A 26,632-nucleotide genomic window follows, 5' to 3' on the forward strand; every position below is an offset into this window, starting at 1 on the left:
TTTTTTTTTTTTTTTTTTTTTTAACTTACGTGCATATTGGGGTAAAAACAAACCACTCTACATGCAGTAGTACCGTTATTGCCGTTATACAGTTATGAATATATCCGTTTTTTTGCGGTACCCAAACCATTATTGACTCTTATGATTTCGACGTGCTGGTCGATGTTAGATTAACGGTTTATGTATAAGGGAGCTCGCCATAATACTTATATCATTTTGTTTTTTTAGAGGAACTCGATATCGCCAGCGGAAAGGGAGAAATTTCGCGTTAGGAGTTCGCCGGATATCGAACCACACAAGAAGGTGAAAAAAGAAGAAAAAGATTGTCATGTAAGTATGCAAAAGTTACTCTTAGCGTAATAAAATTTTACGCGATCATGTGCAGACTTTATTTGAGTCGTTAAATTGCGTTTCGAACATAATTTATTTTTATTATTTCTAACGTCGTTTTTACCCTACATAAATATTATCACCATGGTCCATGACGATGCTAACGTAATGCTTTTTATTTTTTTTTTTTATTGTTAACAGGCTAGTGATGGTGAAAAAAGCGATCAGGATCTAGTCGTTGACGACGCCAGCGAGGTTCGTCTAATTTTCTAATTAATTAGTCATTTATATAGTCAAAAGATTTACAATGTTGAAAATTATTTGTAGTGGTGTTTTATTATATAACATTATTCGTTTTTTATAGGACCCTGTATCTCCTTTAAATGGCACTAATTCACCCAGAGAAAATGGAATTGACAAGTTACAACCAAAAAAAGATCACATTGGACCGCATAGGTAATTCGTTTATTTTATACATTTTCGAATTTTGAAAAATTAATAAACGTTTCATTAATTTATTTTTACCAGTCCAAGAAGCGGGACATCATCTAATGCTAGTACACCATCTACAAAGAAAATGGAAGATAAACCCAGTACACCCATTTCTAAATCTATCACTCCGACTAGTGGTGGTAGTGGGTGTAGTGGAGCGGCAGGTTCTTCTATGAAACCAATTGCCAAAGGACCTTCATTAGGTATGGACAATTTATTTGTTAACTTTTACAATGTAAATTAAGTGTCATTGAAAATGTGTTATTTATTATATTAGCTCAATATCCACATTATTTGGCTGGTGGAGCAAGTCCTCATGAACTTCAGGCCGCTGCAGCAGCCGCTGGAGCTTATGGTGCATTGCACAATAATTTACCACCAGCAGCCGCATTGAATAGTTACCCCAGACCGGCTTTGGTAAGTAAAATTTATTTATTTATGCTGTAAATAAGTTGAGTATGAGTCATTATTATTATTTTTAGGTCGGATATGATCCTCATGCACAAATGAGAGCACCTCTTGGACCTGGTTTAGGTATTCCTGGAGGAAAACCGTAGGTTTATTTATTTTTATGCTGTAATTAAATTATTCTGCTGTACACTATGAATGAATGTTTCGTTAAAATATTACAGAGCCTATTCATTTCACATAAGTGCAGAAGGTCAAATGCAACCAGTGCCCTTTCCACCCGATGCTCTGATGGGTCCAGGTATCCCAAGACACGCCCGTCAGATTAATACACTTGGGCATGGAGAAGTAGTCTGTGCTGTTACTATCAGCAACCCCACTAAATATGTTTACACTGGCGGCAAAGGCTGCGTTAAAGTATGGGATATTAGTCAACCAGGATCTAAGTCTCCAGTATCTCAATTAGATTGCTTGGTATGTAAAATGTTATAAAATTTCTTTGATAATAAATACCCTAATATTTTATTTTTATAGCAACGTGATAATTATATAAGATCTGTTAAACTCTTACCTGACGGTCGGACATTAATTGTTGGAGGAGAAGCTAGTAATTTGAGTATATGGGATTTGGCATCTCCAACGCCCAGAATAAAAGCAGAGTTGACTTCCAGTGCTCCAGCATGTTATGCTTTAGCAATAAGTCCTGACTCAAAGGTAAATTCAAATAAAACGTTTTTTTATTGAAATTGAAAAGTTTGCTCATATGAATATATTTTTCTAGGTATGCTTTAGCTGTTGCTCTGACGGTAACATTGCTGTGTGGGATTTACATAATCAAACTTTGGTGAGGCAGTTCCAGGGACATACTGATGGAGCATCTTGTATAGATATTTCTTCAGATGGATCTAAATTATGGACGGGTGGTCTTGACAATACTGTTAGGTCTTGGGACTTAAGAGAAGGTCGTCAATTACAACAACACGATTTCTCTTCTCAGGTATGATTCATAATATTTTTTATATAATTTAGGAAAAACTATTTCTTAAGGGATTTGAATTTCTCTAGTTTTTATGCAATATTTTTTTACAGATATTCTCATTAGGATACTGTCCAACTGGAGAATGGTTAGCTGTTGGTATGGAAAATTCAAATGTAGAAGTTTTACATGCTATGAAACCAGATAAATATCAGTTACATTTGCATGAGTCTTGTGTATTATCTTTACGATTTGCTACTTGTGGCAAATGGTTTGTGTCAACTGGAAAAGACAATTTGCTTAATGCTTGGCGTACACCCTATGGAGCTTCTATATTCCAAGTAAGTATATTAAAAAAATTTCAAACTGATTAACTTTATTTGCTCATATATGTATAAAATATGTTGTTATTTTTATTTTAGTCTAAAGAATCTTCATCAGTTTTAAGTTGTGATATATCGGCTGATGATAAGTATATTGTAACTGGATCTGGTGACAAGAAAGCTACAGTTTACGAAGTTATATACTAGTGAATTATGCAAAATGAAAACTTCTCTGTTTTGGTGTTCATTAGGTGTAGAAAACTATAATGTTATCCATCGTAAATTGAACATTTTTTTGTGATAATTATTTTCAATGTAATTTGTAATACTATTTTAACTTAGTGCATAAACACTAGCGTATAAAACAGAGTTAATTTAAATCTACTAATAAAATTTTTATTGACAGCAAAAAACATGAAAATTTGTAATTTAAGCACTAATTAAACATTTAACTGATTACTATGACCTGATTAAGCTGATTATCATAATTTATGCTTTAGTGAAAGCTTTGCTGCTTGCATATTCTTTGTTCTTTGATATTAAAGAGATTACCATGATTGCAAGGTTTTATTCATTACTATATAATATTTTTGACGCCATTTGTGAATATTTTTGTGTACAAATTAAAACTATAAAACACTCCTCATAAGAAAGATCTTTCATACATAGTATAAAATTTTTTACATGTATATTTTAAGTATTGTATTTACTTAATATTTTCTTAAGTGTTAACTTTGTTCTTATCTATTTTGTACAAAATAGTATGTAGAAAATATTACTTTTAAATTTTTGTTAATTTTTTTTCATTAGGATCATATAGGTAAATCAATAAGGTATAATCTAAACATGTCTTTTATACCTAATAGATAGAAAAAAATTTTAATTTTATTGTTATTTAATAATTATTTATGTTTATTTAAATTAATACATTTCCCCGATAAATTATAATATTGTGCTATGTAGTATCAAGTACTTTGTTTATTAATGTATAGTGTTCAATATAGTATTCTGTACAAATTTAGACAGAAAATAAGAAAAATAAAAGACCAATTTATTATTATTTGTTTAGTATTTCATTATTCCAATTGTCCTACATGGTGATGTATTTGTAAGAATTTTAGTGTTTTAAAAAAAACATCAGATTGCAGTAACTTTTATTAATAGCCAAATTTGTAAATAGAATTCATGATTGGTCTAATGATGATACATCTAAAATAAAATCCTTATATTAACAGTTGCATAAGTAGTAACACTGTTTCTATTTTTGTAAGTTATATTTCTAATTGTTGTCTGAAATTAGCTAAAAATTACTGTTTAACACAGTTGAGTCCATAGATAAATGTTATTTGATAATTAAGTACCATGACTAGAATGAATGTAATGCAATGTAATCAAGTTTAAAATTATTAACGTAAAATTTATAAAATTAATTAACTAGTATATAGAATGAAATTAGTAGTTTTAAATATTTCAAAACGAAAGAAATATATCTATTGTTAATATTCTGTTTACTGAAGAAGAGTAAAACTTTTATTTTAATATCATAATGTTCATAAATAAAAAAATTATTGGAAAAAATTTATTTAAATATTTCGTTTACTTAAATCCGTCTATTTGATTTGAAACCAAGAATTATTTTTAAAAAGTACATCCAAAATATATAAGTACATTAAATAAAGTAAAAATAAATTATCGTTAGATTTACATAAAAAAACAAACATAAATTATACTAATAAACAGCTGATCAAATTTTTTTTTACAGAACTATTATTAAAATTCGATAAACAAAAATGTTTAAAATAGATATCCTGCTATTTGATTAAGTTGATGTATTTTATATGATTATACCATACGAACAATAGTATAATATTTAAATTCAATATGTTAATTTTAAATATATATTTATATGGGAATAATACAGATATAAATGCTACGTACAAAATGTTAAAATATAATGATTGTTCAAATAATACGTACGTTTTTTTTAAACGGGAATAATTAGATTAAATAATGATAAAAATTTTAATTGTATCATAACCTTAAAATTACAAATTAAATTATAACAATTCTCATGATTCACCTCTTTTTAAATTTAGCACGTCATAAACTGGCTATTCTCTTATAAACCACATTCAACCTTGAATGGAACTGTCTTGTTACTTATGTCCAATACTTAATTTTGATCATTGTTAGTCTTCTATTTTAAGTTCATCATCTTCAATATTTCCTTTCATTTCAACTATGTCTCTTAATTTTTAACTTAATTCATATTTATTGTTTACTTCCTCAGTATCGATAGTTAAAATTATTGTTCGTAGATACTTTACCTTCAACATAAGTCCTATCCGTATGTTATGTACAGGTTTCTTTATTCGTATTTTCTGTTTTACGTCAATTTTGTTGCATCTTTTTCCTCGCAGCATTACTCATATTGTCTTGATCATTTTTATCGACACATTAAGAAGACTTATAAGTGTTTATAAATTGAGAAGCCAGAGTAATTTTTAAAATTAGGAAGTTATATAAATGCATGCAAATTGAGGAGCCACAGTAATTCGTAAAGAAGAAGTCTTATAGATTCTTTGAGAGATACCTAAATAATTAATCATTCTAAACAAATTCAGTACACATATATAGAGTGTTCAAAAAGTAAAGAAAGGGGCAATTGATACAAACAATGAGAACAATAGAAATCCATTTCTCTACTTACTGAACAGTTTATATGTGTAAATTTCTAATGCCCACAATATTTCCTTCTAACATTACAACGAATTTCCGTGTTCTTGGTTTTTTCGTATAGTAAGGTTATACAACAGAATTATTTTTAATAATTCTTTAAATTGTATTTTTAAAAATTAATCTGTAATTATTTTCGTTGCGAGAAATGTTAACTTTTGAATCCCTCCCTCTTTAAATGCTCTCGATTTCACGATTATGAACATGTTGTATCAACTTATTGTATTAATTTAAAAATTAATACATTCATAAAAACCATTAGTATGGAGTTGCTGCAAAGAGGAGATGTTGCAAAGTTGGGGCGTAGAAGTATAGATGATATCTGACAGTGATTAGCATTACTATAAAAAAAAAAACGCTTCGATGTGAATCTGTTCAATTTCAAAATTTGTATATTTTTAATTTTACAATTCCGATGGTTTATTTTCATCCGAATGAAAGTTAAATTATTTGCTTAATTAAAGGTAACATTATTTTTTTCATTGGCGGCCGATTTCACATAGTAAAACAATCTTCAAGACAAATATATTTTAAATAATGTAGTACACTTCAAAAGCATTAATTTGATAATATTGGTTAAAAGTTGTCGACCTTCCAAAACATTTTCAAAAATCTATTCTATTAAAATTCCATTTGGAACAGTATTTTAAATAAAAATTTGTGTCAGTTTTAAAATACAGAAATAAGATTTTTGAAAATACTATTTTTACGGTGGCGTATTTTGAGATATAATTATAAATTTCTAAACAAAATGTCTTTTTCAAATGTTTGGCGCTTTTAATCTTATTAATCAAATATTAGTTAGATTAAAATCGGGTTCTTTTGTCATATTGATCATTAAAATCGGTTCAATGAGAACTGAGAATTTTTATAGACAAACATAAAAAACACACAACATTATAATATAATACCTTCATAGTTTAGCATCGAAGCAAACATTTATCTTAAGTATACATTAATATTTTGAATATTAATAAAATTAAAATGGTTTAAAGAAGATAAAGAGTATTAAATATTTACATATTTTATTTATTATATTGTACAATTGTATGAAATATATATATCATGTATAAATATGTGATTATTCGTTATAATTAATTGTTGCGTACATCCCATGCGTCTTTTTTAACATATTTTATTAAATAAACTCCTATTATATGGAAAAATAATACTCCAAATGATTTTACAAAATCAATCAGTAGTAATGGATGAGTAACGGGCAAAGATTTTATTAATATATTGTTCATAAGTCGACCACCAAGTGTAGTAATTTGATTTTCACTAAAAATTCTAAATATCCAGTTTTGACTTTCCAATGGCCATATTATACCTAAAACAGTTTTTTACTTTTAGGCAACACTATAATACTTGACATACATATTTAGATCGATTAAATTAGTTAATAGTTCAGTGATTGTTTAAAGTAACGGTTTTACACTCTCAAAATCAGTATTGGAGACTTGAAGTGAATAAATGTATAGATGCTAATAAAAAAAGAGTATATGGCATTATAGAAATATAGAAACAGTTTTTTTATGTATACGAGTTATGTACAAGGCAAGTTAACAGATATTTGAACTTGTAAAAGTAACTTGTTAAATTAAAAGTTAAATCAATAAAAATGTAACGAACTTCCTATCTTAAACTAATAAACTTGACGTTTTATTTTTTTAAACCATTAATGCCCAACGTTGGTTATATAGCTTGTATTTTTTTTTTATTCCCTGTATAAATTAAGGCTCATAGATATTTTATGTCAAATAGCATGGTACTATTGGACACAATATTTAAATATTTTTTGAGAAATTTTCTTTTTTCTGCTCATTATTAATTCAATTTCTTCAAGTATCGTACTTCAAAACCAAATTTTAACTGACATTTATTATAAAAGATAAGTTTTTTAACCTGTTGTAACAAATAATTATTATCTAAAGCAGCTCATTATAATTCTAAAAATATAACTGTTTGGTTTCTAAGATAAAAACAGTGTTAAAAAAAAGTTTATAGATTTGTTTTTTGTTTATTGATCATCTTGTATATCATTTAATGTTAATAATTAATGTAGTTTTTATTTAAAATAAACCATCTAATTATTATAGAAAAAATTAATATATACCTCCAATATTTAATTGACTTAATATATATCCAATACACAAAAAAGTGGCTTCAGTATTATTGTTTGACAATCCAGCTGATAGCAAGCCTAAAATTTAAAAAGTGCAATATAACACAGCTTTATAGGATGTTATTGTTTTATCACTATATTTAACTATGATTAAGATCAGAATCCTCCTGAAGCAAAAAATATGTTAGAGAAGTAAAAAAAAAATTATTTCTGACGAATAAATTTTAAATAATTATTAAATATTAAAAAATGATTAGAAATGATGTGATTTTTTTAGAAAATACTTAGATGGGTAAGTGAAGTGACTAAGGAAGATAGGATAAGGAACGAACATATAAGAGGGAGTATAGGTGTAGCGTCAATCGTGGACTAGATAAGAGTAAATAGACTTAGATGGTTTGGTCATCATTATGAGGAGAGAGAAATCGGAAGCTATAAAAACAGTTATAGAAATGAATTTCGACTAAGGGAGAGGTAGATGAAGACCAAAAAAGAAATGAAGGAATGTTATTGAATGCGATATGAGGACGGCTGATGTGGGAGATTGTGTCAAGTTGATGTTTAGGATAACGTTGGCCGACTCCAAGTAGTTGAGATTAAGACGAGGAAAAATAAGAAGATTTTTCTAGGTATTTTGTAGCAATTTTATGCACTGAAAATGTTTAAACTAAAACAAGTGGAATGTACCTCACTTGGAATGTACTATCTTTGAAAGGTCATTATTATGTTCATAAGTTATCAAACTATATTATACCTTAATTATGTTTGACATTAAATATTAAAATAAATGTATGTACAATAAAATAATCATAAATTTACGTGTATTTTTGAGTAAATTTTACCGTATAAAAATCCGGTACTAGAAACGACTATGAAGACGATAAAAATTAAGAAGAGGCTTGCTGATATTGCAAATGGATTATAAAAGCAGACATAGCATATGAACATCATAGTTAAAATTTGAAGGGCGCTCGCTATTGCAGTGACAATAAGTAATGAAATCATTACTTCTTGCATTGTTACACCTGTAAAATAAAATATCCTTTTACAATTTTCAATAGGATAAAGTAATTTTTTTTTATTTACCTGCTACCAATGATCGAACTAGTGTACCGTCTAACTTTACACTTAACATAAAGCCTGTCGAGTACATACTTGAGAATACAAACATGAATCTAAAAATGATATACATTAGTTTTAATTTAAAAAGATGATTGGTAAACTTTAAAGGAATTTCTTTATGAAATCTTAATACTGCCTGCACATAAGAAACAACAAGATAATTTTTTTCACTAACATGAAAAATATTATACCATTTCTGTAATTTTCCCGTTTAATAAAATACTTACAGACTGATTAATCTAGCTATTGCTTCATGTTTCATGTTCTGTACTCTGTCACCAAACAATCTTGCCACATTCTGTTAATATACAGTCACATTAGTATACTATGATTTTTAGCGCATTCTTACAAAAAATGTTAAAATTTTACACTTACATATAATGGAAGTCTTTAACGTATACAATGTAAGAGAAATATTGTAAGAGTAGTGGTAAAAATATTTAATTTGTATACGAGTTCTCGGTACCTTGTGTCAAAATTACACTACATATGTGTAAAATAACGTGCATCTTAAAAATATCATGTAGACGTATGGGAATTATTACATCCAGGTATATATTAAGACACATTTATTCAAACTTATTTAAGTATTTATTGTATGAAATTCCATTATTTTTTTTTATAAAAAATATATACAACTTATCGATTAATAGTGATGAAATATTAGGCATTTAAAAATAAAACCTACCATCGGAAGAAGTTTTAAATTTTTACTATATGAACATTTTGTCATTGATCTTTCCAAAAACAATTCCATTCCTTTATAAATGTCATTATATACTTGTTGCTTAATTAAAAAATCTAGAAAAGTATAATAGACATGAACGTTTTGCTAAATGATAGTTTCCTTAATTATTAATTTATTTTCCTATTTAAATGAAAAAAAAAAATTGTTGACCACATATCTGTTCTAGTCAAAGCACAGCAGTGAGCATAAAACTCCTCATTATCAATGTTTATGAAATTATAGTTTCTAAAGTTATAGTATAAAATAATACACTGATATTTAATAAAAATTATAAGTAAAATTTGATAAGATATTCTTCACAATATTAAATATAGTGAAGAATATCTTATCAAACAATTATAAATTTTATAATTATTTCTCAAGTTAATGATTATTCATCTATACAAATAATTAACATCTATAAATATTGCAAGGGAGATTACAAAAATTATGTTTTTTATGTTACCTACTAACTTTCTTTCAGCTGTTAGTGGACCAATATTATAGAGTAATACGACAAAATAATCCGAATTATACCTAAATGATATTATTGTTCTCGAAACTCAAAAAAATATTCTCCAATAGGGTTTTTTTATTATTTATTTAATAGTGTCTGAAGGTATTCCAGTGTTGCACATGACAAAGTTTTAACAAAGCTACGTATAAATTGGATTACAAGGATTTATATATCATCTTACTTCCTTTTTCCAAATAAACAGCTGCAGACAATTCTTGGGAATAATTATCACTGCGTTTCGCGTAAAGTTGCAATTCATTAGTAAAGTTTGGATAAAAGTTGATAAATGCAACTGCACGGCCTTTATTTACCGCTTCTATACCTTCATGTTCGTCATTGGTATAAACCTAAAATGAATAATTTTCCAGTTTTAAATAATATAATAACACTTCAATTTTTCTGAACAAATTGAAATGACAATTGTATTTACTAACAAAATTATATTTTTTCGATCTCAGGTAATTAATAATGCCACAACTCATCGTTTCATTAATGTTATCTTCATAAATACATTCATTGAACTGCATTTCGGTGCAACGTGCCATGTTTACTTCATTATTTAATAAAATCATATCAACATACTCAAATGGAGTTCCAGATGTTATATTCATAATGTATGTTTGGAAAATAGGTAAAATAAATGTAATAAACAAAAAACTGTAAAATATTAATTTGAATTATTTTAATAATTAAAATTGTTTCTTATTGTAATTTGCAAAATAAATAAATCTATAGTAAATTACATGAAATCTCTGAAGAGAATAAACCAGTTTTTTTTTACAAGAGCTTTTATTCTGTGCCTTGAGATATGAGAGTTATTATTTTCTACCAAGTTGTTTGTCGTTTTAGAATATTGAAAAGTGTTACTCTCGATTTCTGTCTTGTAATATAGTTAAATATTAGTTGAAATTAATATACAGTATCACATTTAAGGGCGTAGGTTTTTAGTAGAAATAATACATTTAAATAAATTAATATATCAAATTAAGTATAATATTTAGCATATGACTTATAAACTTACTTGTGAATTGGATTCTTGGCAAAGTTTAATAAAAGCAGCTTCTAGTAAGTCAGTGTCATACTTTTCCAATAAATCTCGTGGAGAACATTCGTTTAATAATTTTCCATCTTTCATAAAACCAATCTAACAAAAATAGACTATTGAAATATTTAATAAAATTATATTTATGTAAGCTGTACAGTAAAAAAAAAATTATTTTTACTTTTTTAATTAATTATTATTATTTTAATAATGAGATGAAAAAATAATATTGGATTAATATGAATAACATGGTGTAAATCATATTGCCATGAACATTATACTCGCTTAGCTTTCGTCGGAACCTTAAACATTACACGTACCTTATCTGCCTGAGAAGCTTCTTCAATGTAATGAGTCGTTATTATAATAGTTTTTCCATTGAACTTTGACAGCTCTACAAATCGGTTCCAGATACTAAATATATAAGGTTTTATTTTTAATGATACAAATTCATTTTTTTCAGCACTTACTTAGTACTCAGAATTATATCAAGACCTACGGTAGGTTCATCTAATATAATCAATTTGGGATCATGTAATAAACTTATTGCTAATGAAATTCTTCTACATTGCCCTCCGCTGAAAATTAGTATTTTCCAATAAAATATTATTTTATACATTATTTCGAAGAAAATTATTGTACTAAATTTAATATTTAAATAATTAATTAGTCAGAACTAGCAACTAAATAAAATGAAAAATAAACAATAATTGAGTGTCAGGGTTGGTGCTAGATATCGCAATAATTATTTATCATAAATTATTATTAGTATACCTAATAGTTTACCTTAAATCTTTAATGTACGAATCCAAGAAATCAAGTTCTAATAAGTTCGATAGTTCTAACGTTTTGTTTTCAATCATTTTTTCGTCCATGTTGTAGAGCATTCCAAAGTAAATCAGAGTTTCATTTGCAGTGAGGTATCGATCAAGACTAAAACTCTACAATAAAATAGTACGTCACAAAATAAATAAAAAAATAATTCAGTACATCATTTTTTCGTAAAATATTTATAATGAAGCAATTTTTGAAAATAAAATATTTTCTACTTTGTTTAATTAATGAATTGTGTTATTTCTAACCAAGTGGATATAATAAGATAAACTTACTTTAAACTAAAATTTTACTTGAAAATGCTTTTTAAAAATTACTTTAAAATAACTACTATAAATATTAAATTGGCTCACTTGAGGCATGTACCCAATGTCTAAAAGAGAATTTACTTGCACATTTATTGTACCATAATCTAACGTCAGAAAACCCATAATGGAGTTTAACAAAGTGGTTTTTCCACAACCACTAGGTCCTAATAGGCCATATCTAAAAATAAATTGTTTTATAGTTAATATTTTGGTTATTAATTATAATTTTTAATTTAACTAAGATAATTAGTTTACTTTTTCTCTAAAGCAATTTATATAATTGGTCAATAACGTATTTATGGGAGATCCCTTTCAAAAATGATTGGATGATTTGATAATTTATTGGTTGGTCTTTTAATTAGGTTTTGAGCAAAAAAAAAAAAAGTGATAATCAAAAGTAGTATTTTTATATTTTTTTGCCTAGTATTTTCCAATGTATAATATTATGTTAAAAATACATGCTTAATGTTAAGAACGCAGTTTTTCTGGGAAAATTGTATTGTGAAATCAAAAATCTGATGAACTGTTCCCAGTTAATAATACTTTAACGCAATTCAATTAAGTCACGAAATGTAGTTGCTTTTATCTTTTCTTATAAAAATAGACAATCGATGGCATTATTAAGAGAATGTAAGGGGCCTTGTCGGCCTAAATATTTCTGGGTCCCCATAAATAATTTTTCAGTGAGTCTCCTATAGCTATAGGAAATATTTACTCCGTTTTATTATTTTTATATATACATATAAAAAAATATTTTTTCTTATACTCCCTCTTGGATTGTAGACCCATAGTTTATGACCTCCTATATTTAAAAATATTTGAGAATCTACAGCAATAGAAAAGAAGCTATTTGGACTTAACCGACACTGATAAGAGAGTCAGATCTCTGAAATAAATAAATGGTGGTAATATAATTATTTTTTATTTTAAGTGGGTAGTTAAAATGTTTGATTAGCAATCAATATTGTTAGGGGAGGCTTCAATAACTACCAAAATTTTATGTTTTTAATAATGAAATAAATACATTAATTTTAAGTTTAATAAACGTTTATTTAAAAAAAAAAAATTAACCAGTCTTTGTCAGTATAATAAAATACAAAAGTAAAAAAAATGTTTACAATTGGATTTTTTTGTAGGAGGACATATGTATTTGTTTTTATTCTCCTAAATTATATTATTTAGTTAATTTAAAATCGCATTGAATTAACCGGTGAAGAGTTGACCAGATACTAAATTGCTTATGTATATGACTCCCGTAGAACCGGTTTAGTTTTCGTAATAGTTTGTCTCAACAATTTTCAACGCTGGACTTGTTGCAAAAATAACTTTAAGTCCTCCTGTAGATTAAACGAATTCAACAATCCAATTGATAATAAACTAATAAATGAGGCTGCTTTTGAAATGATCATTTTGGGAAACCAAAAACAAAATTTAGTTTTTAATCTAAAGTTTGGTCGTCAGCCCGACATAAAGGTTGTCGATTTCATTTTGAACAAGCATAATGTAGACAAATCCTAAATCACTAATACATAAGACAGAACATTAAAATAAAAGTTCATTATTGGGTACTTTTTAAAATTACTTATCTGACTTTATTTTTTTAGCCCTTATGATGTCAATGATTATATTTTAGAAAATCACAAACGTGGTAGCTCGTATTTTCCTTTTAAAATGTGGGCCTGAATTATAAATTCATTGACAAGTACCACAAACAGTTGTGAATCTTTCTGTTCTAAATTCAGTTCTACGTTTTATTATGCCCATCCAAACATTTATCAATTTATGAATAATTTAATAAATGTGCAATCAGTGGCGTAGTTATGATTTCGTTCTGAGGTGGATATGCACAGGAACATTGTTCATTACTTCCTCCACACTACACTTAAAAGGCGAACAACGGGAAGACAACCCATTAAATGTTGCTTACACACACCATTCTATTATATATATATATATATATATATACATAAATTAATAAATTTAAGATAGTAATACATTAACAACGACTTAAAAACATCATACAGTCATCCGTCAACCCAACCCCGCCACTTGATGTCGAATGGTCGCCGAACGCTTCCCGATAAATTGGAAGTATGGAATGCCAACGTCCGCTGATCGTGATTATCGTTGTCCACTCACGTGTTAGCACGTAACGGATGAGAGAAACTGTCGGTTTTTTCCCTGGACAGGTCGATACAAACCAACCAACAAAATATTGGCAACGAGTCAGCTGATCCTATGGTACGATATACACACGNGTCATCCGTCAACCCAACCCCGCCACTTGATGTCGAATGGTCGCCGAACGCTTCCCGATAAATTGGAAGTATGGAATGCCAACGTCCGCTGATCGTGATTATCGTTGTCCACTCACGTGTTAGCACGTAACGGATGAGAGAAACTGTCGGTTTTTTCCCTGGACAGGTCGATACAAACCAACCAACAAAATATTGGCAACGAGTCAGCTGATCCTATGGTACGATATACACACGAACAACTAATGTGCCGATTGTGCCGGACGCTACTGATCGGAGTGGCGTAGTTAAGCGGACAGGGTGGCTGATGATAAACAACGTGAGGTATGATCGGTGTACACGTGTAACTTTTAAACAGCCATACGTATGAACATAAAAAGTATTCACAAATTTTGAAGGAGTGATACAATTTTCTTTAACTTCAATTTTCTTTTGAAAGAGTTCCAGAATTAAATTTCAAGATTTGAATAAGTAAAAAGTTATCACTTGAATTTTAACTTGCAAGATTTTAATTATTGTAAATGTATTATTTAGTTGAATATGTGTAAAGTTCTTAGTTATTAAACTTCATTATCTGGTGGGGCAGCAGTCGTAAAAAAAGGTTTCTTGGGGACTCGGTTAGTAGCAGCCCATTAAAAATTACTTTAGGTACGCAACTGAAGAACAATAACTAATTTCTCGTTTTAACTAATTTTTTTCATTGTCATATTTAAAACAAAAGGCTATTAACCAGTTAATAATAAATTTTATAATCTATAAGTTAAAAAATATTCCCTTTGAAACAACTTCTAAGGATAATTAACTCTTATAATATACTTATTAATGATTATTAAATATGGGAAAACTAGTTAAGAAAATTTTCAAAAAAATTTCTATAGTTTAATATATGAAAAATATTAGTTATCATTAAAAACAAAATTATAAACCATAAATAAAAAAACCCAGCACAGTGGGGTCGCGGCATAGTGGGGATGTTGCATAGTTGGGTCCAGTATAGATTTAATCTGACAGTGATTAAAATCACTATCATAAGAAACGCTTCGATGCAAATCAGTAGATAGTGTTTAATTCTAAGAAATTGGTGGATAATTACAAAAGCTACATTATCTGCTAGTTTCTTATTAATACCCTGATTAAGATAAAGTATGTCGAATGAAAAAGGGATTATTAAAAAATATTATTTCTCATAAAAAAATTGTGTTGATTCGTACACTTTTCAATGAGTTATAGCATTATAAAGTTAAAAATGTAACCAACCCAACCCAACATCAACTCCTATTTCCTTAATTATATCCAGATTAGTAATTATTTTAATTATATATTATATAATTTTTATAATTAATTATTTTCAAATTATTATTGATTTTTAATATGTTAAAAGTAATCATTTTGAACCTACTTCTTTTTGTTCTTTAAAGTGAAAGTTTTAATAAAAAAAAAATGAATTTATTACCATAACTTTTAACTCAACTTGCAAGTTTGAAATAAATATTATTAAATAGAAAAAAATGAAATTGGTAGATTATTTCAAAAACAACAATAACACTTATTCCCTTAATTTTACCCCGATTTATAACTATAATATATGAATACATAATAATTACAGTAATTAAATTGAGTATGAAAGTGGTATTCAATAATATAATATTGTAATTTTTACGGAGATATTATAAAAATAAAAAGGAGTTGTATATTCATATACTTTTAATGCGTATACAAATTTAAAGGAATTTATGCAATACTTTTTAATAAAAAAATTTTGTTACTTATGAATAAATACACTAAACAAAAGGAACTTTCATCAGAAAAAAAATATACTTTTCTAAATAAACTTTTCGTGATGTTTTCAAATGTGCAATTAAACTTTTTCTATTACTTCTAAGTTTTAATATTATTACTTATTATTAAAAAATAAGTATTTACATATAAAAAAAAATAATTAAGAACAAAAAAAATTGTATTAAATTAATACTGATTTTGATTTTTAATATGTTAAAGGTAATCATTTTGAACCTATTTTTTATTGTCTTTTAAAGTGAAAGTTTTAATGAAAAATACCTTCTCAGCTTCGCATCGAAGCTAAAAAATGAATTTGTTACCATAACTTATAGTTCAACTTGCAAGTTTGAAATTGACATTATTAAATTGAAAAAAATGAAATTTTTAAGATTAATATGCAATCTGGAAATTTTATAATTACTAATTACAGTACATTTGTCAGAAAAATTCGATTTTTTTACATTTTTATCGTAATAGATAACTGAAATAGAAAGAATAGTAATCATATCCTAATAACTTTTGGTGTTTAAAAAAATTCTGCAATTGAAATATTCAGAACTTAATTAATTTTAATAATTTACTTTAATTAAATGAACCAATCAAACCAAAGTAGTTAAAAAGATTTACTCAATTGAGCATATTATCAAAAATATAATTATAATTGTAAAACTCCATCGTTAACTTCAGGTGAAACTAAAAATCATTTTTTTTTTAAATTTATGATTTATATAGCAAAATATTACTAAAAAATTTGGCATATTATAGACTGGTAGTAGCACACAGAAATAGAGTTAAAAAATTAATAAATTATAAAGTAAAATTATTTACTTTTGTAGTTGAATACTTTTATCATATCAAATTTAATTCGACAATAAATAATTTAAGAATATTAAAAATTAATGATTTTAATTGTTTGTATGGACAAATCTAGTTAAGCTACTTTTTATTTGAATAAGGAATATTTTTTTGATTTTTAAGAGTAATAACTTAAACTAATCATTAACTTAAATATCATAAACTTAAATGAATCATTTGACGTATCGTTGAAAAAAGTAGGTCTAGTGAGGGTTGGCAAAATAAATCGTAGCCAGAAAAAGAACCACATAGTAAAATAATATTAACATGAATATCAATTTCTTCTCACGAGGGGAGACTATAGTGATAAGATCCTTTATATTTATTGAAATTATTGAATCTAAATGAGATAAATATCAAATGATTTGAAAATTCTATTCTAACTCAAAAAAAAAATGCAAAATTTTAGAAGCCACAAACGGATTTGAACCTCGTACCCTAGGCGTTAAAGATCAAGGTGTTACCCATTCGGCAACTATTCGTTGATTTTTGTTGCATGATAAAATTGGCTATTTAAGCTAACTCAAATTTAAAAATTACTTTTTCGACTTTAAAAAAGTAAAAAATGTTAATAAGTATAATATCATATGTCTTATGAACTTTATTCTATGTCAATGAAATTATATAATATTCATGAAAGTCAGTTTATTCCCCTAATAAAATATTTTAAAATAAAATAAAATACAAAACCTAGAATTTTAATAAAAAATAGCATATTTTTAAATACGGTAGCCTTTTGCGCATAGAAGATAGGTCGTCGGGACAAATTTTTTTTTTTCATTTAGTAGTACATAAAATAAGCTTTAATTTGATATATGTTTAAAGGACGCAGTATTTCCGGAACATTTTCAAAAATTAAGTTGAAAAAGTTAGTTTTTGTAAAAAAGTTGCTATTTTAAATCCCCCCTGTGAGCAGAATAAGTGTTAGATTTTCAAAAAAAAATGATATCAAATGAAAGAAAATTACCTAAGGTTTCAATATAAAGAAATATTATTTTGATTAGTTAATATTTGAAAAAGTTATGGCAGTTTTAAGTACAAAAAACATCGTTATAAAAGGTGATTTTTATCGCAAATATTACATTTTTTTTATAATTTCGACAGCCATTTGCACATAGAAGATAAGGTGTCGGGACAAATTTTTTTTTTTCATTTTATAGTACATAAAAAAAGCTTTAATTTGATATATGTTTAAAGGACGCAGTATTTCCGGAACATTTTCAAAAGTTCAGTTGAAAAAGTTCTATTTTTTATACAATGTTTCAAAGTTTGAACCCCCCCTATATAAGGGGAAATTGTCTAATTTTAATAAAAAGTATGTCAAATGGAAGATGTACTTATAATGTATTTAGAAAAAAAAAAATTGTGCTGATACATGCATTTTTCGAAAAGTTATAGCATTTTTAAGTTGAAAATTAAAAATTGAAAATCGAAAATTTTAACACAAAAATAGTGTTTTTTTAACTACGGCAACCGTTTACATGCAGAAGATAAAGTGTCGGGACAAATTTTTTTTTTTCATTTTATAGTACATAAAATAAGCTTTAATTTGATATATGTTTAAAGGACGCAGTATTTCCGGAACATTTTCAAAAATTAAGTTGAAAAAGTTAGTTTTTGTAAAAAAGTTGCAATTTTAAATCCCCCCCCATGAGCAGGTTAAGTGTTAAATTTTCAAAAAAATTATATCAAATGAAAGGAAAATATCTAAGGTTTTAGTTTAAAAAAAAATTATGTTGATTTGTTGATTTTTAAAAATTAATGGAAGTTTTAAGAAAAAAAAGTGAAAAAATTTGTCGATTTTTAAATTTGTAATTTTTTTGGATATTTCCCCCATTTGCGGGGAACGAGGGAAAATTTTTAAATTTTTAAGGGTAATGTCTTCAACTAGATACAATTTGTGATCTTTTGACGTATTGTTAAAAGAAATCGGTCCAGTGAGAGCTGAGAAAAAGTAGTGACAGACACAAAAAAAAAAAAAAAAAAATAAAAAAATAAACACATCATGGTAAAATTAATACCTTCTCAGCTTCGCATCGAAGCTAAAAGTCAGAAATTATTTATAAGTGAACAAATGCTTACATTAAATAGCTATTTACTTACATGGTTCCATTGATAACAGTCATGCTTAAATTATTTATCACATGTTTATTGTTCTTGAAACTTTTAAACGCATTTGACACTTGTAAAGCTGTGCTATCACTTTGACAGGTTTTCATTTTTATGTTATGGCATTAATAGATGTACCTAATGTTAAAATTATTTTGAATTTTATTTGCAGAAATTTATTACAGTGTAAGGTTAACTAGGTACAAGCAAATAAATATAAGGAAATATTGAAGTTATTCAGCAGTTAAAGTACATAAAAAAATAAAAACCAATGTTTTGTTAATCAAAGTACACGCATATAATATGTTGTCTTAGATAACAAAATATAATACTCATCGAAAATTATTTTGAGTGGAGGGGTATTGGCACTATAATAAAATTACATAATTTGCCTGTCTTAAAAATTAAATATTTAAGTTATCTAACCAACCAGTTTTTTTCTTAATTAATAAGCATTAAATAAATACAAATAATTTTGTTGAGTTTGATAGTTAAAAATGATAACATAAATTTTAATTTGATCAGCCTTGAATAGTATATTTCTAATCAATTATTTGTTAATAAATTCAATTAAATCTAAAAGCTTTAATATTAATATTTTAAAATAAAATAATATAATTAACAAAAGTAATTACTAAAATGAATTATTAAGTTAGTATTGTGTTAATTTAGTTTACTTAAGAATTGTATGTAATATTTTTATAATTTAGTTGACCAAAACAGAATCGACTAATTTTATAAACTAAACTCACTGGGGTTTTACAACAGTGTTAGTTCATAAATATCAAATGGCATTGAAATGTCGAAAAACAATATATTTTTTATTATCAGAAATCAATTTTAAAAATAAATAATATCATATGCTAAAATTAATAATAATTAAAGTAAAACAAATTAAATAACCATTAAATTATATGACTTTAGTTTTTAAACAATACTTTTTATTTTAGATGTATAAGTGATGCCCAAGAATCTTGAATTAATTTTTTATTAACTAAAATCTCTTTATAATGGTGTATGTTTATTTTTGTACTTAGTCACTATAACACTAAATATCAAATCACGTTTTTATCACACTCTTTTTCAAACAATTTTACAAAAAAAGACCAAATTATTGTTATGTATTATGTATGTTGTCAACAATTTTTAATTTTCAATGCAATACTATTAAATAATTGCTAGTTATCAAATAATATTTTAGAATCAAATAATTATTATAAGTTTCATAGTTATCATAGTTTAGTGAATAAAATAAATATGGCTAAAAAATAAATTACACACTTAAGTAACAACTTATTTTAATTATTTTATGAATTATTGTTTCTGTAAACGTAAATTATAATATAACAAAGTTCTAGAAAATAGTTTTATCCCATCCACATTTATTTATATAATTTTCATGATGAGCATTGGCAGAAAGAAGTAGTCCATGAATATTTCATTTGCCTCCTAAAATTAGGTAATTTATACGTAGTATTATATTATAATAGACCGTAAAAAAATATAAAAATGTATCATTTGACCTATGAAATTTCTATAAAATTGATAAATTATGTGTTTCAAACAGTAGTTATTAAAACCTTGAAATTGCACAACTTTGTGATGTGTGCAAGGATACTATAACACAATGAAACATTTGCTTATATTAATATTAATATTAATATGTATTTTAATTTATATTTATATATGTATCTTATAAATCGTTACTTTCAATCTATATTTTGTATTATTTTTTTGAAAATTAATTTTTACGGTTATGGACTACATTAAAAACAAAGTTTTTATTATTTTTCCAAATGTAGTATTGTGATTTTTACAGAGATATTATAAAAATATATAAAGTAGCTGTTACTTTTATAGCAAACGTGTATTAAAATCGAAAGGGTTAACGTAATAATTTTCAAAAAATAATGTGTTTATTACTTGTGAATAAACTTCCTAGTCTACAAGGGAATTTCATCAAAAACCAAAATATACATTTCTATGCCCATTTTTGCTTTAAAAAGCATATTTGAAATCGGCGCAAAGACCTATGTTTAAATATTATCCCAATTAAATAGAAATTTTAATTTAGTATTTTTCTTAGTATTTTGGTTTTTATAATTGTTATCTATTTATATTTCAAACAAATGTAATAAACTTCTTTTGTTTTATTAATTTTTGTATTTTTAACAAATTTATTTTTTTAATTTTCAAATCAACTATCTACTTCAACAGAATAATTTACTCACTAAATACTTTTTATAATAATTAACTAACTTATATAAATTATTAACATACAATAAATATAGTCTTGAATAATAAATAGAAAATATAATATATAAAATACTTCATAAGAAATCAATGCAGATACTCCATAATTTTAAATATCTGTAAATTTCGATTTTTATTCAAACGACAAATTCGTCGTTTGATAACATTTTTACTGATAACATTTTATAATGTTTACATCGCCCGTCCACCTATGACAGGGTAAACCCACATCATGTGGGTGGGGGGACTATGCCTTTCACCATATTTCCCCGGCCGTTTACACCACCCGTACACCTAGGGAGAGGAAACGGCCGAGCCCGTTTTGGGGGGGTCCCAGCTCATACTTTATACTCCTACTTCTTTAAATAGTTTATTTTAAGAGTATTGATTGAAAAATTTCTACGTGATTATCATCATCAACAGTGAGATCTATGTAACTTGCAAAACATGGTATAAACAAATTGAGAGCACAGTAATACACCACTTGTTTTCCTTGGGGCGTATCAATAAAGTATCCCACAGCTGATTTTATCTTGCCTACAGTTGGAAATCGTACCTAATCTGCCTAAATCATTTAGATTCATTATATATGAATCGATTTGTGCACTAAAGGTGGTGATACCGTCATTATCAACAGCTATTTGATTATTTCCATATGTATTAGGGGTAACACTAAGATTTGCTTTTGTGGAATTTGTGTTATAACAGTCCAACACCCCATACATACAGGCACGTAGACAAGAGTGGGCCTGGGTGGGCCTGGCCACCCTTAAATTTAATGTGGCCCAGAGCCGGCCCCCCCAAATTTAAAATTCAATTATTTTTACGAATTATCAAAAACGTGCTAGGCCTTATATACATTGAAATTGTTATTAATTTGTGATTACTATTGAGTAATACAGTTATTATTATTATGGCTGCATTTTCATTTTTATATTCATAGAAAACGTTAGGGGTGACGGTGTTACCGGTATACCGATTTGAGGTCGATATACCGGTATACCGTCTTTTTTATTTATACGATATACCGAAAATATCGAATATACTGATAATCCCAAAAATATCGAAATATCGAGTATACCGATAACCGAAATTAGTTATTGAATATTTTAATCTATTTTTAGATTGTTCAAAATTTCCAGTGAGAAATATATGACAAATTTACAATACTAAATATATATATCTTAAATACCGATATGGGTTCGTATTATTTTGTTTTTATCGTTGCATGTTGTTTATCACAATAATTGCATCTTATCGTTTATATCGAATTGAACATAAAATTTGGAACCTATAAATTTAGAGTCAGAACCTTTAAAGTGGTGGAAAGTCTATTAAAATGAATTTCTAACTTTGGCCGTACTTGGTAAAAAATATTTATGCGTGCAGGGTACTAGTGTTCCAAGCGAACGTGTATTCAGTTGTGCGGGCAATATAATTACTGATCATAGATCATTCTATCAACAGAGCATTCCGAAGAACTCATATTTTTATCTATGAACTCTAAATTTGTATCAAAATAATTAAATAAAATAATAATTTGTGATCTTGTTTTTTTTTTATAAATTTAATTATAAATAAATTAATTCGTATTAATGTTATTATGTAACATTATATTATTATGTAATATCGGAAATACCGAGATACCGAAATATCGAGTATATCGAAATTACCGTAACCAAATACCGGTTTAACGATATTTTCGGTATACCGATTCATACCGGTAAAAAATATCATACCGAAATATCGAAATTAAAAAAAAATACCGTCACCCCTAGAAAACGTTATTTGAAAAAGATAACGTTCTAGACGTAATAATAAATGGAATAGCAATTACTCCAAACGTGGTTGTAGGTAAATTTTTTTTAACTCTGGTCTAACAAATGATAAGAAACTACCAAGTATCTGCATTGATTAGATTCTAGTTAATTAAAAAATTCGATAGAATATACTCTATGAAAAATTTTTTGATAAATCTTATCTTTAATTTTTTTCTATTTTTATAATTTAGTAGTTACAATAGGTAATTTATTTGTTTTTGTTAATTTGTTATTTTCGTGCTCTAAATAATAGTAATTAAAATATGACTAAAAAAAGGCAGGAATTGTTTTTAATTTTAAATAAAATAAATTTTACATTGTTTATAATTTATATTTATTTTAAAATTTTTTATAATTTCTTTGTTATTAGTATTCAGGAATAAATTATTTTTTCTTTATAGCTTAAAAGTTCAAAATAAAAGTTGAAAAATTAAATCAGCATATGTTCACATCATTATTTTATTAGCTTCGATGCAAAGCTGAGAAGGTATTATTTTTACTATGATGTGTTTTTTTTTTGTGTCTGTTACCACTTTTTCTCAGCTCTCACTGAACCCATTTCTTTCAGTAATACGTCAAAAGATCACAAATCGTATCTAGTCAAAGACATTACCCTCAAAAATTGCCATAACTTTTTTATATAGATGTATGATATCGTTACTTTTCATTTGATATATTTTTTTTATAAATCTGACCCTTTACCTGCCCACGGGGGGGATTTAAAATGACAACTTTTTCAAAAAAAATTAACTTTTTTCACTTAAATTTTTAAAATGTTCCGGAAAGTCTGACACTTTTATCTATATCTTAAATTAAAGCTAACGTAATGTACTATTTTATTTAAAAAAATTTCGGAGTTAATTTTGTCTTCACGGTGAAAATGGCTACCGAACGCTATTTTTGTGTAAAAATTCTCGATTTTGTATTTTACATTTTTAACTTTATAATGCTATAACTTTTTGAAAAATGTATGGATCAGCACAATTTTTTTATGAAAAATAATATTTTTTAATAATCCCTTTTTCATTCGACATACTTTATCTTAATCAGGATATTAATAAGGAAATAGCAGATCATGTAACTTTTGGAATAATCCACCAATTTTTTAAAAATAAACACAAATTTTGAACTTGTAAGATTCATAGAATGGGATACTGTCTAAGGAGGAGTTGAGGGACCCCCCTACAAGCTTTTCATGGTAAACAAATTATGGAAAATGATACAAGGGCCCAAAATTGTTGGCCCCTCCAATAAACATTTTCTGGCTACGTGCCTGCATACATATCTTTATTTGTGATAGTTGCAGAAAAGGATTCACGTTAAACATCATAAACTCGCTGTTGTCCATAATGACTTGTGAGGACTTGAACTAGAAGTCAAATTCATTTGAATATTTTCCTGCGACTGCGGTATTCATATACGAACCATCATGAGTCTCATCTTCATCATCTAGAAATAAGATCTATGTATGCAAATAATTTTTAATTGATATATTTAATATATATATATTTATATTTAATATATATATATATATTTAATTGAAAAAATAATTTTCTTCCTCAGAAAAATTAAATTATTTAGTATTTAAAAAATTATGCTCACGAGAGTTGTGAACCACTTTGCTTTCTTTAGATTTTTGGACCTCCGATGTCTTTTCAATCCATAGATTTTATTCGGACGCACTTGACGATTGCTTTAAAATAAACAAAGTTATGTTAAAACTTTTCTTTTATATAATCATAATTAATTTAAAATTTAGTGAGAATTTAATAGTTTTTAATTTTATTTTATAGTACATTAAATATGATATATCATATAAAATTATCAATAAAAATCTATTTAGAATACTGCTTACTTATTTTAAGAGAAATAAGAATAAAATTATTTTTGAAGTCTTGAAACCAACTTTCCCTAGAAATCATTATTTCTATCAGCAGCTGAAAGGTTTCACGATGACCATCATAAACTTGCTATTCTTCATAATGGCTGTTATGAGGACTTGAGCTAGGAGTCAAGTTCATTGGAATATAATTGGACGTGGTATAATTTCTAACGATGCAGCATTGAGACTAGTGATGGGCATTTTAGAATATTTTAAACTGTCAAATAGTATTCGATAGTTTTTTAAAACTATCGAATAACTATTCGAATTGTTTTTATACAACCGAATAGTGTGTTTTCAACGTAAACTATTCGAATAAACTATCGAATAGTTTCAAAAAATATTCGATTAGTTCTATCTAAAATTTTTATTAAGTACACTTAATTATAATAAGAAGATAATTAACGAATACTTATTAAATTCGTTTTAGGTTCGTCCCTTATACCTTATAAGTGTATCAACTTTATTTTTTTAAAGGGCAATATACATAATTAACTAACTTATAGGTTAGATAATAATATTATTAATAAAATGACTAATCGAAAACATTTGGACTAGTATTTCAGAAGTTATAGCATTTTAAAAAGTGAATTTGGGATGAGTCGCAGGTATATATTAGGGTAGCTTTTATTTTCTTAACTTTCATTGATTGATCTCTATATCCGCCAATTTTGTTTTTTATTATATGAAAGTTATTTGTGTAAAATTTGATTTTGATAACTTACCCCCTTCAAGTTCGAATCGGTGTTCAAAATTCGCTCAAAAAGGTAATTTTGCAGTTTTTGATTATTATTTTTAAAACTAACACACTTAGTGTAACAATGTATAGAATATAAATAATTTATAAATAATCTATAATTATTATAGATTTTAATATTTTCTTCTAAAATGGTATTTACAAAATTTTCTAAAATTATTTTTATTTACTCAAAATTAAAAAAAATAATTTGCTAAAATTAACTTTTTGAATATAAATCATTTTTAATATTCGAAATAATCATTTTACATCAAAATGTTTCGTAAAATAAATATGTAAAGTTAAATTTTCTAAAATACTGGTCTTATGTAAAATTATAGTCAAATTTATAGTTTTGCTGTTTTAATAACACTAACGATATAAATAGGATTGTTTAAAACTGTTTATCAGGGTACTACGATAATAAATGGGATACAATTAATAATAAAAAAAATTAGTGATGGGCATTTTCAAATAACTAAACTACCGATTAACTATTAGAATTGTGTTTATACCACCGAATATTTTATTTTTAACATAAACTATCAAATATTTTAAAAACTATTCGAATTAACTATCGAATAGTTTTACTATTTTGAATGACTATCGAATAGTTTGATAGTAACTATTCGATATTTCCCATCACTAATTGAGACGCACTTTACGATTGCTTTAAAATAAACACAGTTATTTAAAAAATTTTCAAAAATATGTATTATTGTTCGATTTAATTTTTAATTTCCATAAAAATATTTTAATGAGTAAATATAAATACTAAGGGCAGAATTCTTAGTGTTTTATATGTACTCATTCTTACAATAATAAATTGTCGTTTAATATAGCTTTTAAATATTATCACTAAATATTGTACATAACGTTAACTATAGTATTTGTGAGTGGATAATTATTGATGAAATAATTCTTATATATTAAAATAATGTTCTCTTCCTTTGGTAATTTTAATTAGTTTCTTTTTTAAGACTCGACCCAAATATTTATGTTA

The 26,632-nt window shown here is 26.3% G+C and overlaps 2 protein-coding genes across 3 annotated transcripts in view; one reads left to right on the forward strand and one right to left on the reverse strand.

The window, feature by feature from the left end:
- The window catches only part of LOC126910355 (transducin-like enhancer protein 3-B), a 32,221-nt gene extending 28,632 nt beyond the window's left edge, over positions 1-3,589 (forward strand). Inside the window, exons 10-20 of the mRNA XM_050692852.1 lie at positions 229-330; positions 532-585; positions 695-786; positions 859-1,025; positions 1,100-1,239; positions 1,305-1,375; positions 1,455-1,704; positions 1,765-1,944; positions 2,012-2,227; positions 2,320-2,547; positions 2,629-3,589. Of these exons, the coding sequence (XP_050548809.1) occupies positions 229-330; positions 532-585; positions 695-786; positions 859-1,025; positions 1,100-1,239; positions 1,305-1,375; positions 1,455-1,704; positions 1,765-1,944; positions 2,012-2,227; positions 2,320-2,547; positions 2,629-2,736 (1,608 nt within the window). The 3' untranslated portion in view covers positions 2,737-3,589. The remainder of the gene's footprint in view (positions 1-228; positions 331-531; positions 586-694; positions 787-858; positions 1,026-1,099; positions 1,240-1,304; positions 1,376-1,454; positions 1,705-1,764; positions 1,945-2,011; positions 2,228-2,319; positions 2,548-2,628) is intronic.
- Positions 3,590-6,273: 2,684 nt separating this feature from the next.
- On the reverse strand, positions 6,274-25,191 carry LOC126910358 (ABC transporter G family member 23-like). 2 transcript variants are annotated; one of them, XM_050692863.1, is made up of 17 exons: positions 24,867-25,191; positions 24,614-24,704; positions 24,285-24,460; positions 11,986-12,118; positions 11,585-11,739; positions 11,269-11,376; positions 11,119-11,212; positions 10,778-10,900; positions 10,500-10,636; positions 10,191-10,413; positions 9,938-10,103; positions 9,201-9,313; positions 8,740-8,810; positions 8,477-8,565; positions 8,233-8,415; positions 7,382-7,468; positions 6,274-6,595 (listed from the first exon to the last, which is right to left on the reverse strand). In XM_050692863.1, exons 4-17 carry the CDS (start codon positions 12,061-12,063, stop codon positions 6,360-6,362), a joined length of 1,863 nt encoding a protein of 620 aa, XP_050548820.1. In that variant the 5' UTR covers positions 12,064-12,118; positions 24,285-24,460; positions 24,614-24,704; positions 24,867-25,191; the 3' UTR covers positions 6,274-6,359. The 2 variants fall into 2 exon arrangements, with proteins under 2 accessions (XP_050548820.1, XP_050548819.1); XM_050692862.1 differs by lacking the exons at positions 24,285-24,460; positions 24,614-24,704; positions 24,867-25,191 and adding an exon at positions 18,933-19,225.
- Between the last annotated feature and the right edge of the window lie 1,441 nt (positions 25,192-26,632).

This window comes from Daktulosphaira vitifoliae, unplaced genomic scaffold, assembly GCF_025091365.1.
Source record: "Daktulosphaira vitifoliae isolate Bord-2020 unplaced genomic scaffold, ASM2509136v1 Scaffold_1, whole genome shotgun sequence".
Classification (NCBI taxonomy): domain Eukaryota; kingdom Metazoa; phylum Arthropoda; class Insecta; order Hemiptera; family Phylloxeridae; genus Daktulosphaira; species Daktulosphaira vitifoliae.